Source organism: Crocodylus siamensis, chromosome 4 (assembly GCF_052110815.1).
Source record: "Crocodylus siamensis isolate JL-2025a chromosome 4, ASM5211081v1, whole genome shotgun sequence".
NCBI lineage: Eukaryota > Metazoa > Chordata > Crocodylia > Crocodylidae > Crocodylus > Crocodylus siamensis.
Window position 1 is genome coordinate 203,916,394 of NC_143398.1, and position 15,302 is coordinate 203,931,695.

At 42.6% G+C, this 15,302-nt stretch overlaps 1 protein-coding gene across 1 annotated transcript in view; it reads right to left on the reverse strand.

Annotated features, from left to right (window-relative positions):
* Positions 1 to 15,302, reverse strand: part of MAP3K20 (mitogen-activated protein kinase kinase kinase 20) — a 128,028-nt gene that overhangs the window by 24,522 nt on the left and 88,204 nt on the right. Inside the window, exons 12-16 of the mRNA XM_090045459.1 lie at positions 13,835 to 13,879; positions 12,375 to 12,405; positions 12,129 to 12,268; positions 10,457 to 10,519; positions 8,590 to 8,682 (exon numbers count right to left, since the gene is read on the reverse strand). Coding sequence (XP_089901585.1) covers positions 8,590 to 8,682; positions 10,457 to 10,519; positions 12,129 to 12,268; positions 12,375 to 12,405; positions 13,835 to 13,879 — 372 coding nt within the window. The remainder of the gene's footprint in view (positions 1 to 8,589; positions 8,683 to 10,456; positions 10,520 to 12,128; positions 12,269 to 12,374; positions 12,406 to 13,834; positions 13,880 to 15,302) is intronic.

Consider the following 15,302-nt stretch of genomic DNA (forward strand, 5'->3'; position numbering starts at 1 on the left):
CTTCTTTGGAATAGTTCCACTACATTTACTTTGACATCATATAAATAAATATTAATATAAAAATAAGACATTTTCACCAAAAGACAGGTCTTTCATGTGAGCAAACAGTAACAGATTTGTGTCTAGACCATCAAGTTTTTTTTGAATCTTTACTAAGGTCCACAATATTTTTGGCGGAGTGGGGGGAGCAAGAGTAATCAGATGGTCCAATAGTTTCTTCTACAGCAGTTTTATGATTCCTGAAATTGATTAAAATGCTTCATTGATGTAATTTCCAATGTTATAGAAATGTTATTCAATGGAATATACCTATAAATGTATACAAATTCCCTACTGTGGCAATTACAATCCTGGAGACATCTGAGAAGATAATTATTACACACAAATCCCATAGGAAGAAAAAAGGGAAAGCAGAAAAAATAAATTCTGCATAGCATTTTCCTTCCAAATCAGTGACGACGTATAAGGGGTACACGGGGATGCACCCCTGACAGGCCATGCTCCCCACTTAGTTGATGGGTGGGGGGGCAGGCGGGAGCGCTGGTGCCCCACCCTGTGACTGCCAGCTAGGGAGTGGGAGCACCAGATGAAGTGCTGCGGCCACTTCTGGGAGTGCCACAGACACTTGGTCCTGGGTGGGGCGACACATACTCCCCCTGAGTAAGGTGGCACCCATGCCCCAAATTATTCCATGATTAGTGTATCCAAGGACAGAATTTGGCTCACAGAACACAACCAAGAAAGGCTGGAGAAATTGATTCTTCCAATCCTCTGTAATGGAGGGATATTTTGACAATTATATAGAAAGCCACCAAAGCAAGAATTGGGTAAATTGGTTAACCAACTTACCAACTTTGTTTCTCAATTAAGTTGGGACCCTGAAACTTCCAGGAAAAAAAGTTCAAGGTATGGTGAAAGTTTGGTCTTTCATGTACCAAAAAAGCACACATGACCAAAGTACAAAGGCAAATGGTAACCCTAAATTTTAGTTTTTGTGTTCTTCCATCTCTACAACTGTAATACAACTCAAATCCTTTTTCCCACTTGGGATCTTTTAATGGGAAAATTTGGATAAAAAGGCTAAATTAAAAAGTTACTTTGTAGACTCCTGAGTCATCTCCAATCATAACATGACATCTTTTGCTTTGGGATGTAAGAATTTAATTACTCAATGTTTTTATTTCATAGAGTTCAATGTTATAGGTCAACCTTCTGCTCATTGCAAATTATATATTCATATTAAAATAGGAAATGGAATGACCTCCCAATTTGAACTGCAATCATTGAAAAGGTAATCCACAAACAGGCTTATCTTTATACTCATTCCTGATGCATTATGAAAACAAAGGTCAATTTTGCTTCCACTGCCTGCCTAGAAACAAATTCAGCTAAAAAAGGGCAAGAAAAAACAGAATGAAAGGTATGTCTATACTGCCTCCACCCACTCACTCCTGCTCCATGGGCATTGAATCCCAGAAATAAGGCAAAGTGGGAGCCTAAGTGTAGTGATGAGTTCAAGCCAAGAAGCACAACTAAGACTGAGACCTCAAAAGTATGCACAACACCACTCTATGCCATTATAGTGTAAGAAAACAGAAATTTGAGGCATGTTTTATGGTGACATTCCTTGGAAAGCCAAGTTTCACTAAGAAGTACTGCAAGACTGAACGTTCAGAAGGTACTGTGAAGAACTATCCTAATCAGAGTATTTATTAAAAAGAACAGGCACTCTCAAAGCCCTTAGTTTTCTGCTGTGCTGACCTCTGCTTATTGGAGAGGCTCATAAAGTCATCCTTATATGTGCTGGTCTAGCAGACTACAAACAGAACTGGGAGCCAGAAGTTCCTGAATTGTAATATTAATTCTGACATTCTTTGCCTGTTTCTCCATCTCTAAAATGGGGATAGCACTTAACCACCTACCAACTCGTTATGCATGTTGGTTAGTATATTTCAGACAAAGGATTCCTTTGGGGTGATCAAGTCTTTTAGTTGTAAAACCAGTTGGACCACTAAGTCACACTGTAGGCCTGTGCCAAAATGACCCTAACTCTTTTTACTCATCGGGTTTTACACATACTTACACACACACGCACACTTTGGTCTTTAAAACAAGCAGGACATTCAAATTTAGACCACAGTTGTTCATCTACATGCTCATAAATGCACTAAAATTACTGTGCCTAAGTTTAGTACTTGGATAACCAAGTACTACATCAAAGCGCAGTAACTGGTGTCACTGCGCAATTGTGCCAGCAAACAGCTTTTTAGTGATGTTAGCTGAGCAGTAGTGTATTAGCATGGGTTTTGCCCTACACATTACTGTGCTAGTGCACAGCTAGTGTCTCTTGTAGATTCACCCAGTATAATTTCAAGATCAGACCTGTAATATCTGCAACTAGTTTTAAGGAGATCCAGCATGGTTTTCTTTAATAGCAAGGCTAGGAACTGCTTACAGAGCCAGGTTATGAATGAAATTTTCTAGATCGGGGTAGCTAGCCTCCAGGACAAGTGGCACAGGCACCCTGTGTGTGTGGCATGTGGCAGACTGGGAAAGGAGCAGGCAGTACAGCAGCAGACAAAACAGGGAACAGCACAGTTGCAGATAGGGTAGGGAGTAGAAAGCAGAGCAGCATATTAGGTAGGGAACACAGAGCAGAGAGCAGGGGCAGGAGAAAGCAATTACAGTGACACTCAGGAGGGGATGGGTCTTAATTTGTGGTACACTTGCCCAAAAAGGCTGTCCCCCACTGATCTAGATAGCCTGCAACACATTTTTAGTGTGGTTCTATAAAATGTCTTTTCTCATATCTGAAAGGAAAAGCCTCTTGCAATACCTATAAGCTTAATCTACACAACAGCTCCAACGAGGTTTAAATTGATTTGGTTAAACCATTTTCCAAACTAGATAGAATTCCGGAGAAAGTCTTAACAGCCCAAATTGACTTAATGTCTTATGTGTTCCAGTGCTTAGGGATTAGGGTTTATATGTTCTCAGAAGTCTGTATGCATGACAACAAATGAGGCGTCTCAGGGAAGGAACTCTTACTATGGCACAGACCTCAGAAGTCAAAATGTACTTTATCCACTGAAGGTATTGTCTACCATATAGCAGAACCTAAACCAGCAGGCTTAGGTAGTGGTAGCCATATAGTCATGGTAAAATGGAATGTCAGCTAATGGCAGTGTAAGCTAATTTACCTTATGTCTTGGGCAGGTTTTGCAGGATGCACTGGGCTGTGGCTAGACTGCTGCCCATGCCAAACTGCGAAGTAACTCGTCTACTGTACTTCTCCCCATTTTCAAATTTGCCCTCTCCTTGTCCTGCAGCTACTGGAATAAACATGAGTTCTGTGGAAGTTGCTCATTTTCCCATTATCCATGTATCAAACACTCGTAGTATGGGTAACAAGCAGGAGGAACTCACCCTCCTGCTGGCTGACACCAGCCCGGACATAGTGGAGATCATGGAAACGTGATGGGACTCAACGCATGATTGGGTGGTGAATGTCAAGGGCTATATGCTGTACAGGAGGGACAGGATAGGAAAGAGAGGTGGGGGCGTGGCACCCTATATTAAGGAGGAATACACATCCTCATCAATTAGCAAGGAGTCAGGGGAAGGGCACTCTGAAGTGCTTTGGGTTAGAGTACAAGGCAGTCTAGGGGAGAGAGACTTAATGGTGGGAGTCTACTACAGACCTCCCAACCAGGGAGAGGAGCTTGACCAGGAATTCTTGGGTCAGCTCACAGAGGTAGTGAAGGCCAAGAATGTGGTAGTCATGGGGGACCTGAACTTCCCAGACATCTGCTGGGAAGAACAGTCAGTCAGGTCTGAACGCTCACGTAGGTTCTTGGCCAAAGTGCAGGACCTCCATCTAACCCAGTAGGTGAACAGCCCCACCAGGGGAGACGTCTTGTTGGACCTAGTGCTGGCCACGGGTGATGACCTGGTGAGGGGGCTGCGGGTGCTCGACCACCAGGGCGACAGCAATCATCGCCTGCTGGAATTCACCATCCAGCGCAAGGTGGCAAAGGCATGCAGTAAGGCAGCGGCCCTAGATTTTAGGAGGGCAGACATCAACGAGCTAAGGAGGATAGTTGGAGAAGCGCTGAGGTCCCGGAGGGGAGGGGAGGGGAGCCAGGTGTCCAAGGAGAGTGGTCGCTCCTTAAGGAGACGATCCTCCAAGCCCAAAGCAAGGTAATCCCAATGAGGATCAAAGGGAGCAGGAGAGCACACAAGCCTCCACGGCTCACTAAAAGCATCCAGGAATGTCTCCTTGCTAAAAAGAAGGCTTATACCCAATGGAAAGAAGGGGTCATCACCAGGGAAGACTATTCTGTAGTTGCTCAGAGATGTAGGGGGGTAGTTAGGAAGGCCAAGGTAGAGAAGGAACTGGGACTAGCTTCTCAGATTAAGGACAATAAGAAGTCCTTTTTTAAATACATAGGGGGTAAAAAGAAGTTCCTGGGTAATGTGGGGCCCTTGCAGGATGCGTTGGGAAATTTGGTCGTCACACCAGACGGCAAAGCTAACATGTTTAATGATTTCTTTACCTCCGTCTTCCTAAGTAGGGACCAGAACAGCCACCTCCCTGCTGGGCCCCCCTTGGGCCCCGGGGGAGGCACACCTGGGCCACAGGTTAGCGAGGATTTAGTTAGGGAGCTTCTGGAGGGGTTGAATGTATTCAAGTCAGCCGGTCCGGATGATCTCTACCCTAGAGTTCTAAAGGAACTGGCCGAGGTCATTGCAAGTCCCCTGGCACGGCTTTACGAGCACTCGTGGTGCTCTGGTGAGGTACCAGAGGACTGGAAGAGGGCCAATGTGGTTCCCATTTTCAAAAAAGGCAGGAAGGAGGACCCGGGAAACTATAGGCTGGTTAGTCTTACCTCAATCTTAGGCAAGTTGTTCGAGAAAATTATGCTGGCACACATCCAGGAGGGGCCAGCAGGGGACTGCATGCTTAGGGGCAACCAACACGGGTTCATCACTGGCAGCTCTTGTCAGACCGACCTGGTGGACTTTCACGATCAGATCACCAGATCATTAGATGCAGGGGTAGCAGTGGATATAGTCTTCCTGCACTTCCAGAAGGCTTTTGACACTGTCTCTCACCCCGTTCTCATTAAGAAACTGGGGGGCTGTGGTGTAGACACCCACACAGTCAAATGGGTCGCCAACTGGCTGGAGGGCTGCACCCAGAGGGTGGTAGTGGATGGGTCCTTCTCAACCTGGAAGGACGTGGGCAGTGGGGTCCCCCAGGGCTCGGTCCTCGGGCCCGCACTGTTCAACATCTTCATCAGTGATTTGGACGAGGGGGTAAAAAGCACCCTGTTCAAATTTGCTGATGACACTAAGATGTGGGGGGACGTGGGCACACTGGAAGGATGCAACAGGCTACAATCAGACCTAGACAGGTTACAAGGGTGGGCGGACGAGAATAGGATGGGTTTCAACACAGACAAGAGCAAGGTGATGCACCTCGGGAGGAACAACCGGCACCATACCTACAGGTTAGGGAACTCCCCTCCTGTCAGCACGGAGGCGGAAAAGGATCTTGGGGTCATCATTGACTCCAAGATGAACATGGGCCGGCAGTGTGGGGAGGCAGTTAGGAAGGCCAACCGCACCTTGTCATGCATCCACAGATGCATCTCGAGCAGGTCCAAAGAGGTGATCCTCCCCATCTATGCGGCACCGGTCAGGCCGCAGTTGGAGTACTGCGTCCAGTTCTGGGCACCACACTTCAAGAGGGATGTCGACAGCATGGAGAGGGTCCGGACGAGGGCCACTCGTATGATCAGGGAACAACAGGGCAGGCCCTATGAGGAGAGGCTACGGGACCTGAACCTGTTCAGCCTCCACAAGAGAAGGCTGAGGGGGGATCCTGTGGCCTGTTATAAACTAGTCAGGGGGGGATCAGCGGGCATTGGGGGAGTCCCTGTTCCCCCGAGCACTGCCAGGAGTGACCAGGAATAACGGTCACAAGCTGGCAGAGGGTAGGTTTAGGTTAGATATCAGGAGGCGCTACTTCACGGTCAGGGTGGCTAGGGTCTGGAACCAACTTCCAAGAGAAGTGGTGCAGGCTCCTACCCTGGGGGTCTTTAAGAGGAGGCTGGATGAATACCTTGCTGGGGTCATTTGACCCCAGTATTCTTTCCTGCCATGGCAGGGGGTCCCTTCCAACCCTAGAAACTATGAAACTATGAAACACAAGGGAATAATCTGGTGCCTTAAGACCTCTTTCTCCTTTGTACAAATGCACAAGGAAGGGGATAATATGTGCTTTAAGCACCAGAAGTTAAGCATGTTTGCCTGAGAAGTCTAAGAAATAAAAAATAATGCACATAATATTGTAGCAGTCTACATCTGAAAAAAGAAACTGAAAAGAAAATGTAAATGAAAGACAGAAATCTCCAGGAAGCAACCCAAGGAGTTTTGGAACTAGGTAAAACAATTTAAATACCACTCCAAATCCCTACCAAGGATAAGCCTACTTATTCCTTTCTGCAGATTGAATGCGGTATCAAGTAGTGAAATCAAGAGACATCTAATCACTATAAACCTCAAAAGCAAAGCAGTCAGGTATCAGGAGATGAAGGTCGTAGGAATGTAGGAACAGAAGGGACCTCTCAGTTCATTAAGTCCAGGTCTCTGAATACAGGCAACATTTTGTACCAGAGTCTACATGAACAGCCACTTTGGCACACCACAGCCAAATAGCATAAAAAGGGTGTATGTATGATTTAGAACAGGGCTGCCCAAGTGGCAGCCCACAAGGGGTAAAACTGTAATCGGTAGGGCTTGTTGGCATGGCTCCAGAACCTGGAGGTGAAGGATGCTGTTGCTCACCACTCCACTGCCTTGCCCACCACTGAAATCAGGGTCTTCAGTTGCTGCTGGTAACTCAAATCAACATCAGAGGAAAGGAAGGTGGTGAGAGGCAGCAGAACCCCCTAGGTTTTGGAGCTGTGCCAACAAAGTAGCTCTAGAAGCTGGCCTGACAAGATACCATTCTGCCATTGGAGGTGGACCATTTATCTCTGCAGCCCAGACGTGGCCCACTGTGCCAAATAAACTGGGCAACCCGGATGTAGAAGAAAAAAATCATATTTCTGTCACAAGCTAAGGCATGCTTCATTCATTCACTCTTTCCACAAAGCTGGCTAGTTTTGGAAAGATTTTATTCTTCAGCCCCGGCAAACTAGGTGAAGAATTAGAAAAACTTTGGGTCAACCTACATCTTGGGAAAAATTACATGATGGATGGGCTTGACTGGGCCAAGGTTAATAGCGCAAAAATACAAGTTACACAGAATGTAACTAGGTATCTTTGAAACCGCTAAACATAATGCAAACGGGTGAGTAGCAAGAATGTGGCATGCTCAGTTCTTCCTTTTACAATTCCCATCATGGCTTGTTGTCTGGGACTGACATTCTCCACTCCTTGTGGATTTACTTTAATGACACTGTTTCCCACCCCCATATTCAACATATGGGGAAAAAAAAGCCTCTCATCTTGAATTCAAGTACAGCATCCTTGCCTCCCTCTCCCCGCCCCTGCCCAACTGTTTACCTTCACTCATATCTCCAGCTCCAGCTTTGGCCCCACTCTGGCCCAAGGCACAGAGCACATGGTGGCTTGAACTGGCCAGGCAGTAACAGTGGCAATAGTGGCAGTGGCAGCTCCAGCCCTGACTCTGGCTCCCGCTCTGACCCAGTCTGGGGCCCAGGGCTGGGGATGCTATTGCTGCTGTCATTACTGCTTGACCGGGTGGGGGCCATAGCCACCATGTACTCTGTGCCCTGGGCCAAAGCTGACTGAGAGTACAAGGCAGGGCAAGGGGCAGGAAGCAGGCAGGAGGAGCAAGTGGTGTGGGGGGTGCAGGGAGCACAGGATGGGACAAATGTCAGGGAGGCACAGACAGCAAGGGGCAAGGTGCAGGTGGAAACAATATGCTGGGGTCCCCTGCCTCTTTTCTGCTACATTGCCTGCCCCCTGCCACTGCTTTCCTGAACAATTCCAATAATAAGATTCTCTATACGGAAAAATTATAGCAAAGTTATACATTTTCTTTGTATAGAAAAGGGGTGGGGGGTACATCTTAACAGTCAAAGTTTTCTGGGATTAAGGTAAATATGATAATATAGTCACCATTGTGATATGTTCCATCTTCACTGGCCAAGAAACTAGCAGACAATTTATTTTCAAAACTTCGTCTAGTGGCAAAACACTATCTGCTTTCATCTGGAACCCAGTTTATTTCTTTTTCAAAAAGCCCACTGATTTTTCATAGTCACTATTATAAACCTTACAAAGGTGAGAGTAGAGAAAATGTTTATGAGGAAATCACTTAATTTCATGCAAAGCTTTCTATACTGCTATTTTTCTTGTATCACTTTCTTAAACCAAGCTTGTCAATGTTGATTCAACATTTGTCTGCTAATGTGAAATTTTTTCAGTAGTTTCCTGAGCAGCAGGATTCACATTGCTAAAGTAAAATATTGTAATGGATACTGGACCCTTTGGACAACAAATAAAACAACCACCCCAAAATCAAGAAATACAATTGTCACAACATTCATTTACCTGTGGACCATTTCCTGGTTTCAAGTGATAGCCAAAAACAAGTTCAAGGTTCACTGTTTTCTCCATGTTTTCTTCACTTCCACTTGCAGAATCCTACCACAGAAGTGCAATGTAAGAAGAAGTTTCTACCTTGAATCATTCTCAGACAGAAGCAGAGCTAAGTTTGAGAGTTAAGAGTCTAACCCTTCTATGTCATAAACCTGCCAATGGGAATATCCTCTCACAGGGCCAAATTCTATTTCACTTTATTCTACTTCACTGAAGGGAAGCATTTCAGCTCTACACGTGTCATTTTTGGCACTGAAGCACAGTTTGTGATTCAATCACTTGGGCAGTGTGGGGAAAGAGAACATGGTAGAGTGTATGTGGCTATTCTGAGAGTAGCCAAGGTAGAGAGAAGGATGCTATTTTGAGAGTAGGCCCTGTGTGTTAGCATAGACTCCTGCTCTCAAGAGGGCAGACCATTCCCTACAGCTCTCTATCCCTATCTAATACCTATTAGAAGCAAGGTGCAATGGCTCAATTTCAAAAGGAGCACATACTTGCCTGGCCAATATGTAGCTTACTGAACATTGTCAGTAGCCACATAGACACTTATGTGTCCACCCTGCATAGGTAATAGAATTACAACTGGTGTGTAAGTGCCAAAAGTGTCATTTACATGGCTGGAAAACTGACACTTGGGTGCATACAGTAAAATACATTTCTGCCCTCAGTGATGCAACCCATTAAAACATGTACCAGATCTCACACCTTAGATTCTGTGACATTATCTACAGTAGTGGCTTCTGTCAGGGCCAATTCCTGGGAGGTATTAAGTGCCTAACACACCATGTAAAGCACCTGTTTCATAAACTGTTTTCAGGTGGCTTTTAACAGACTAAAGTATGGGGGCACCAAGTATAGTATTTCCTTATTTACTATAATAGAATCAGGAAGGATGGGTACATTATGGGCTGGATCAAGGCTGCCTTTTGCTTAAAAGTAAGTAGTTACTTATACAAGTATCCCCACTGACACACAAGAGGCACTATCCAGCCCTCTCATATTATCTCAATGTTACCACCTATAGTAAATAAACATCTTTTCCATCATAATTTTTTTGAAATTCATCAAGAGTCTTACTGTCATTTTACCAGGTTCTCTCACATATACCACACTGCAGAAAATAACACAGGCTGTTTTTGAAAGGCAGAATGAAAATTTTTCCCTCCCCCCCAGAGTTAGTTCCATAGACATAACCTAATCTTCAGCTGACTCGCTCTCCATTTCCTGCTTAACTAAAAGCAAAAACCCTAACTACTGCTGAAGACTGCTCTCCATGAGTGGATTTATGATTCTGAAAAGACCTAAAGAGTCTCCAGGGCTCTGAAGCAAGAAGACAGACCAGGAACTGCTAAAAAACAGCAGTATTGCTCCAAGAAAGTTTAGCTTGATTCGTGGAACATCAAAATCATCAAAAAGTAGAGTTGATTGTTAACACCTCTGAAGTGAAGAACAATGAGCCATTAAGTCAACTGACTCCCTCAGCTGCCTTAAATAGCTACTGTGAAGCAGGAATACCCACTGTGAAGCAGAGTGCTTATATCCCAGGCAGAAAATCAGCTTCCCAGCTTAATGCGTGCACCCTTATTATGAGGGGCTCATTTTTGGGGAAAAGATGCATGTTATATGTAAGAAAACTTGGCACTTTGTTCTGATGCAAATATACATATTGTTAGTCTGATTGTAGGACTCTGTTACAGACAGTGGCACACATGGGTGTGTGCTCTGCTAACTATAACTCCTGCTAGCACCACTTCATCACAGGAAGGAGTAAATATTTGTGTCAAGACAGGAACCACATTTTAAATAAAGAAACGCTTGCCTTAGTTAACGGTGGAAAGTGAAACATGTTTAGGTAATCGTGAGTTAACTTCTCAATAGCAGTCTGTAAAAAACAAGCAAAATCAGACAAGTTATTTACCATCTAATAGCATCAACATAGGTCTGAACATGCAGTGTAGTGTGTGCATGCATAAGTTAATTGTGATGCATAAAATTCTTTGCAGAACACCTTAAAATATAGACTTCTTTCAATAAATGGCTGTGAAACTTCCCAATACTACTTGGCAGATCTATCTGCTGTGAGTATTCAGAATCAGATCTGCTTAATTTAATTCCCCAAAAATGCTCTTTTCCTGTTTTCACTCCTGCTCACTCAGGTCAGGCAACTCAGGTAACCATCAGTGAGCTGCACTGTCTTTTTAATTTTGTGCATCAGCAATTTATTTACTAAGTTTCAGTAAGTTTCACCGAAGGCAATGGGGGTTGCACATGCCATTAACGGTAGGAAATGGAAACAATAGGACTGTGGAACCCTTTTTGTTGTGGTGATGCGCAAGACAGAAAATAACCCAGCTTGACTCTTGGAGCTCAGGTTAAATTTACAGGGTTGGCAGTTAGAAAAAAAAAGTGTCCTTTTTCTAGTAAATTGAGCACACTTGATACGAAATCATTGAAACACAATGGAACCCCACAATGCCATTTTTAAAGAGCCATTTTTCAGAGTAGAACCACAGGTATCTACACCCTCTTCTGTGACAATAAGTATTATTAATACCACTGCTTCACAACTAATATTTTCCAGCCCACGATTTTGCTGGATTCAGCATAACTATTAAACAATTAGAACAGCGTAATCTTTTGTAGATGAAATAAAGCTCAAACTGCAAAGCAGCCCTACTCTGTCAATCATTTAGAGGCATAGACAGATGGAACATTTACATCAGTGTAATTGGCATTACACTGGTGCAAAAAGGTAGCAGAAAGATGATGCAAATCCCTAAATCAGGGTAATTTCAACCAATTTGGAGCAGAATTACTCCTGAAAGAACTAAGGATAAAACTCTAGTGGTATAACCTTCACCATTTTGTATTTCCATGTCCATCGCAGAGACACACAGAAACGACATACTACTGTTTGTAGTCACTCTGGGATAGCTTCATGTCTGTGCTTTCCTGATCCTGCTGTAATTTACATTATGTACAAGAAAACATAAATTACACTGCCTTGCGCATTCATCCCTTTGTGCCCTAACTTTAAAATTGCTTAAGGGGGGCAGGCAGAGATTTGTATGGATAATAACTAAAGCTCAGGAAGAAGTCAAGAGATTTCAGTTCAACCAACATTTGGTACTTGTTCAAAATACTTTGATCAAGCTTGAAATCTTGGAGGACACGATGTCATAATATTTACAAAGGTTTCAGTTGGGATCTATTAGTCCAATTCATGCTCTATACAAAACCATGTCACGAAGAAGAGGATCATGATGTCTCTCTCTTTTTAGAGACAGAATGAAAAAAAAGATGATAGAAATTTTTGTCAGATCAGAAAATATTCAGGTTTGCTTATTGGGGATAAATTCTGTGAGTTCTTGAATTCAAATAGTTTTAGGGGTTTTTTGGTTTTGTTTTGTTTTTTTACTGGATAAAAGTGATAATTCCAGTCAACTTTTACACTACATACAATTGCAATAATCAACATGCCATTAAGATACCTTTAAGTGAATGATGTGTCCTTTAGAAACAATTCCCATATCCTTTAAATCATCTTCTTCTAGAAGAAGCAATCGTTTCCCAGTAATATGATGTTCCTTAAAAAAGTGGGCATAAATGCTCATGTCGCCAGAAGTATCACCTGATGATATGAAAGGTATTTCAGAAATCCATACTGCTATTTAGCAGGAACAAAATTGATGGTTTGAGCCAAATATGAATGCAGTATACGTATGAATAGATTTTACCTTTCCTAACAAGCTGGTGAACCCAAAAACACTGTGAAAAAAAGGGAACAGTTTGGTTACATAATTAAAACTTTGCATTTTGCAGCAATTCAAAACACTTCAAAATTTAATCTGAATAATTTAATTTTAACACAAAATATACAGGACTTTTCAGCTGTGGAACAAGGAAAGCAAACATCTCTTTTATATTAACTTCCTGCGGCAAGTTGCTGGGTTATTATTTTTCTTACTTAAATGTTCTTGTCTTTTTCAGGGTTGTTGGTTGTAGCCATCTAAGGACATAGACAGACAAGGTTCTTTGGGTAGATGTGATACCTTTTATTAGCCCAACTACATAGTTGGAAAAATTGTTCCTTGACACCAACAAACTCTCTTTATGCCTGATGAAGGGTGTTTGTGCCTGAAAGCTTGCAAATTACGATTTTTCCAACTATTTAGTTGGGCTAGTAAAAAATATCACAGTTACCCAAAGAACCTGATCTGCCTTGTATTTTTCAGGCATTTTCTCTATTTTTACATTCATTTGGAAATTGATGTTATCCTAATATAAGTTTTAGCAACCTCTCATGTAATGGAAGATGGTGATGAGCAGATAAGACTATTACTATAATTGCATTGCCTTTTCAGTTAGTTCTATGTTAACTTTACTTAAATCAGCGAGGGCCAACCTTGCCACAAATTAGCCCTGCACCTACAAGACTGCCAACTCCTATCCCAATCCGATGCTCAACTTTGTGCTTCTTGCCCTCTCGGCTGATGTGCTATCTGTCTCCTCCCTGATGCATCATGTGCCACATGCAGAGGCTGCTCATGCTGCAGGTTGGCTACTTCTGACTTAAATTACCATATTATGTATGTATTTCAAATGAGTGATAAAAAGGACATTAAGAATACTGTGAAATAAAAACATGTTGGAGGGAAATATCTGAACTTTCCTGCTTGTCATTTAAATTAAACAAGTGTTCGAAGTAGGATATGAAGTAGGCACAGTAGCTAAAAACAATCACATTTCATATTTTACTGTACATGGAAATGGTTTTCCATACCTTTCAGAATCTTACTTTAAAGCAAATTCCCTGATGGCATGAGCAAAGAGGCTGCAATGTTTGAAATCCCCCTCTCTTGGCACTGGTTAGATATGCATTCTTAGGGTACTACAGCATTGCCTGGTTCACGCCTATGTCAACATAAATTCAAAGGTGATAACCTCTCAAGCTAAATGTTTCTGCAGACATTTCAACATGTGACCATTTAACCAAGGCTGATGAAATCCTTAATCTGTCAGGCCCAAGTTGTTTTGAAACCTCTTTGGAACAGGAATTTTATACATATGCAGTGCTATAATCTTATCAGAGTTGTCAAGTCACTGCAATCTAGATGCCATTTACAATGATTTGCAATATTTTTACTTTATAGCTACATCAATACAATGTTGATTGAAATAATAAAAAAATGCTTACCACATCTTCTTCAGTCCATGCGCATATATCAAAGGAAGGCAGCAACTGTGAGAGACATGAATTAGAAAGAGCAAAATTGTTCTTGTCTGATTTTTTACCCTCCCTGACTTTATTTTGGTGGCTAATTTTATGTGGTACTTTTTATTCTGCGAAGACAATGCATCTTCTGGCATAAGGAGGACTTTGTTCATTATATCATGGATTGGGTAAAGCTGTTCCCGGAGTCTAATATACATCATATTCCTAGATTAAATCTTATTAATTTGATACAGATTGGCTTCAGTGATGTAGTGGTAGTGACAGATTAATGCCTTTACCTTCAGGAGCCAAAATTATTCAGAACATTCCCAAGTGAAAAGCAAAGTAATCTTAGAATATCAACCACCCAGTTCCCTCACAGCAGGACTCACTGTGAGCCACTCTCCCCTTTTGTTGACTATTAGAAAGAGTTTGGTGTTACTGTGGATTTTTGCTACAATTTAACTTCAGTACTGAAAGGAGTGTCTTGATCTTCCAGAGCATCACCTGTCAGAGCAGGTTTCAGTGGTGTTCTGAAGAGAGCATACCCGACTGGGAACTGGGCCACTGCAGGTAATCTTCCTTATTAATTAAATGTATAAGGCTGTTTGCTCCCTTCTTATATTTTAGTTTGTGCTTAGGCCTTCAAGGTCATACCTCTGAGGAATGTTTGGAGGAAGTACTTCCCAATTTAGCTAAGTGCTATAGTCCATGCACAGCATCCTATGTTATAAGCAAAATCCCACGGCTTGGGCTATGAAAGTATGAGGGGATCATGGGATATGTTAATGAAGAACTGGATTGTTTAAAAAAATGAAACAGTAGAAGATTGCACTAAGATAGTGATGTTTTCTAACCAGCAAGAGTATGGGCTCTTAAGCTTTCTCAACTCTCTGGTATCCTGTTAAGGAATAAAGTTATTTTATGTGTATTTGAAATATCAATTCCTCCCAAACTTTGATCATTATTAGCTGGCTACAAGTTTATTGAATTATTTAAATAATGTATTAACTCAGATTTAACAAATAGGATTGCCCAGTGGCCCTTGGCTTTTGCGTTCTCTTTCCATTGTGAGATAAGCTTTGTAGGCCTTTTTAACCCAAATTATCCAACCTCTTAAGAACCACAGACTCTTCTCCCCAGACATCCTCCACATATGCCTGGGCATGACAGTAGAATGCTGCCCACATGTGCAAATTATTCTTTACCTATCATGCTACTTCTTTCCATGATTTGGCCAACTCTGGGGAAACAGGCCAGGATGCCTGTCATCCTTTCAAAGCAACTTCTTCCATCCAGATATGTGAAAAGCCTTCCTGCACAAGACTCTTGCTGAAAGAATCATGACTGGCCTCCACTTGTGGCCTACGTCCTCAGTTAGAATTCCTGCTGTTCCTTAACCTTAGATGTACTCCAAGATGGAGAGAGGAAAGTCAAGTCTCCAGTGGCT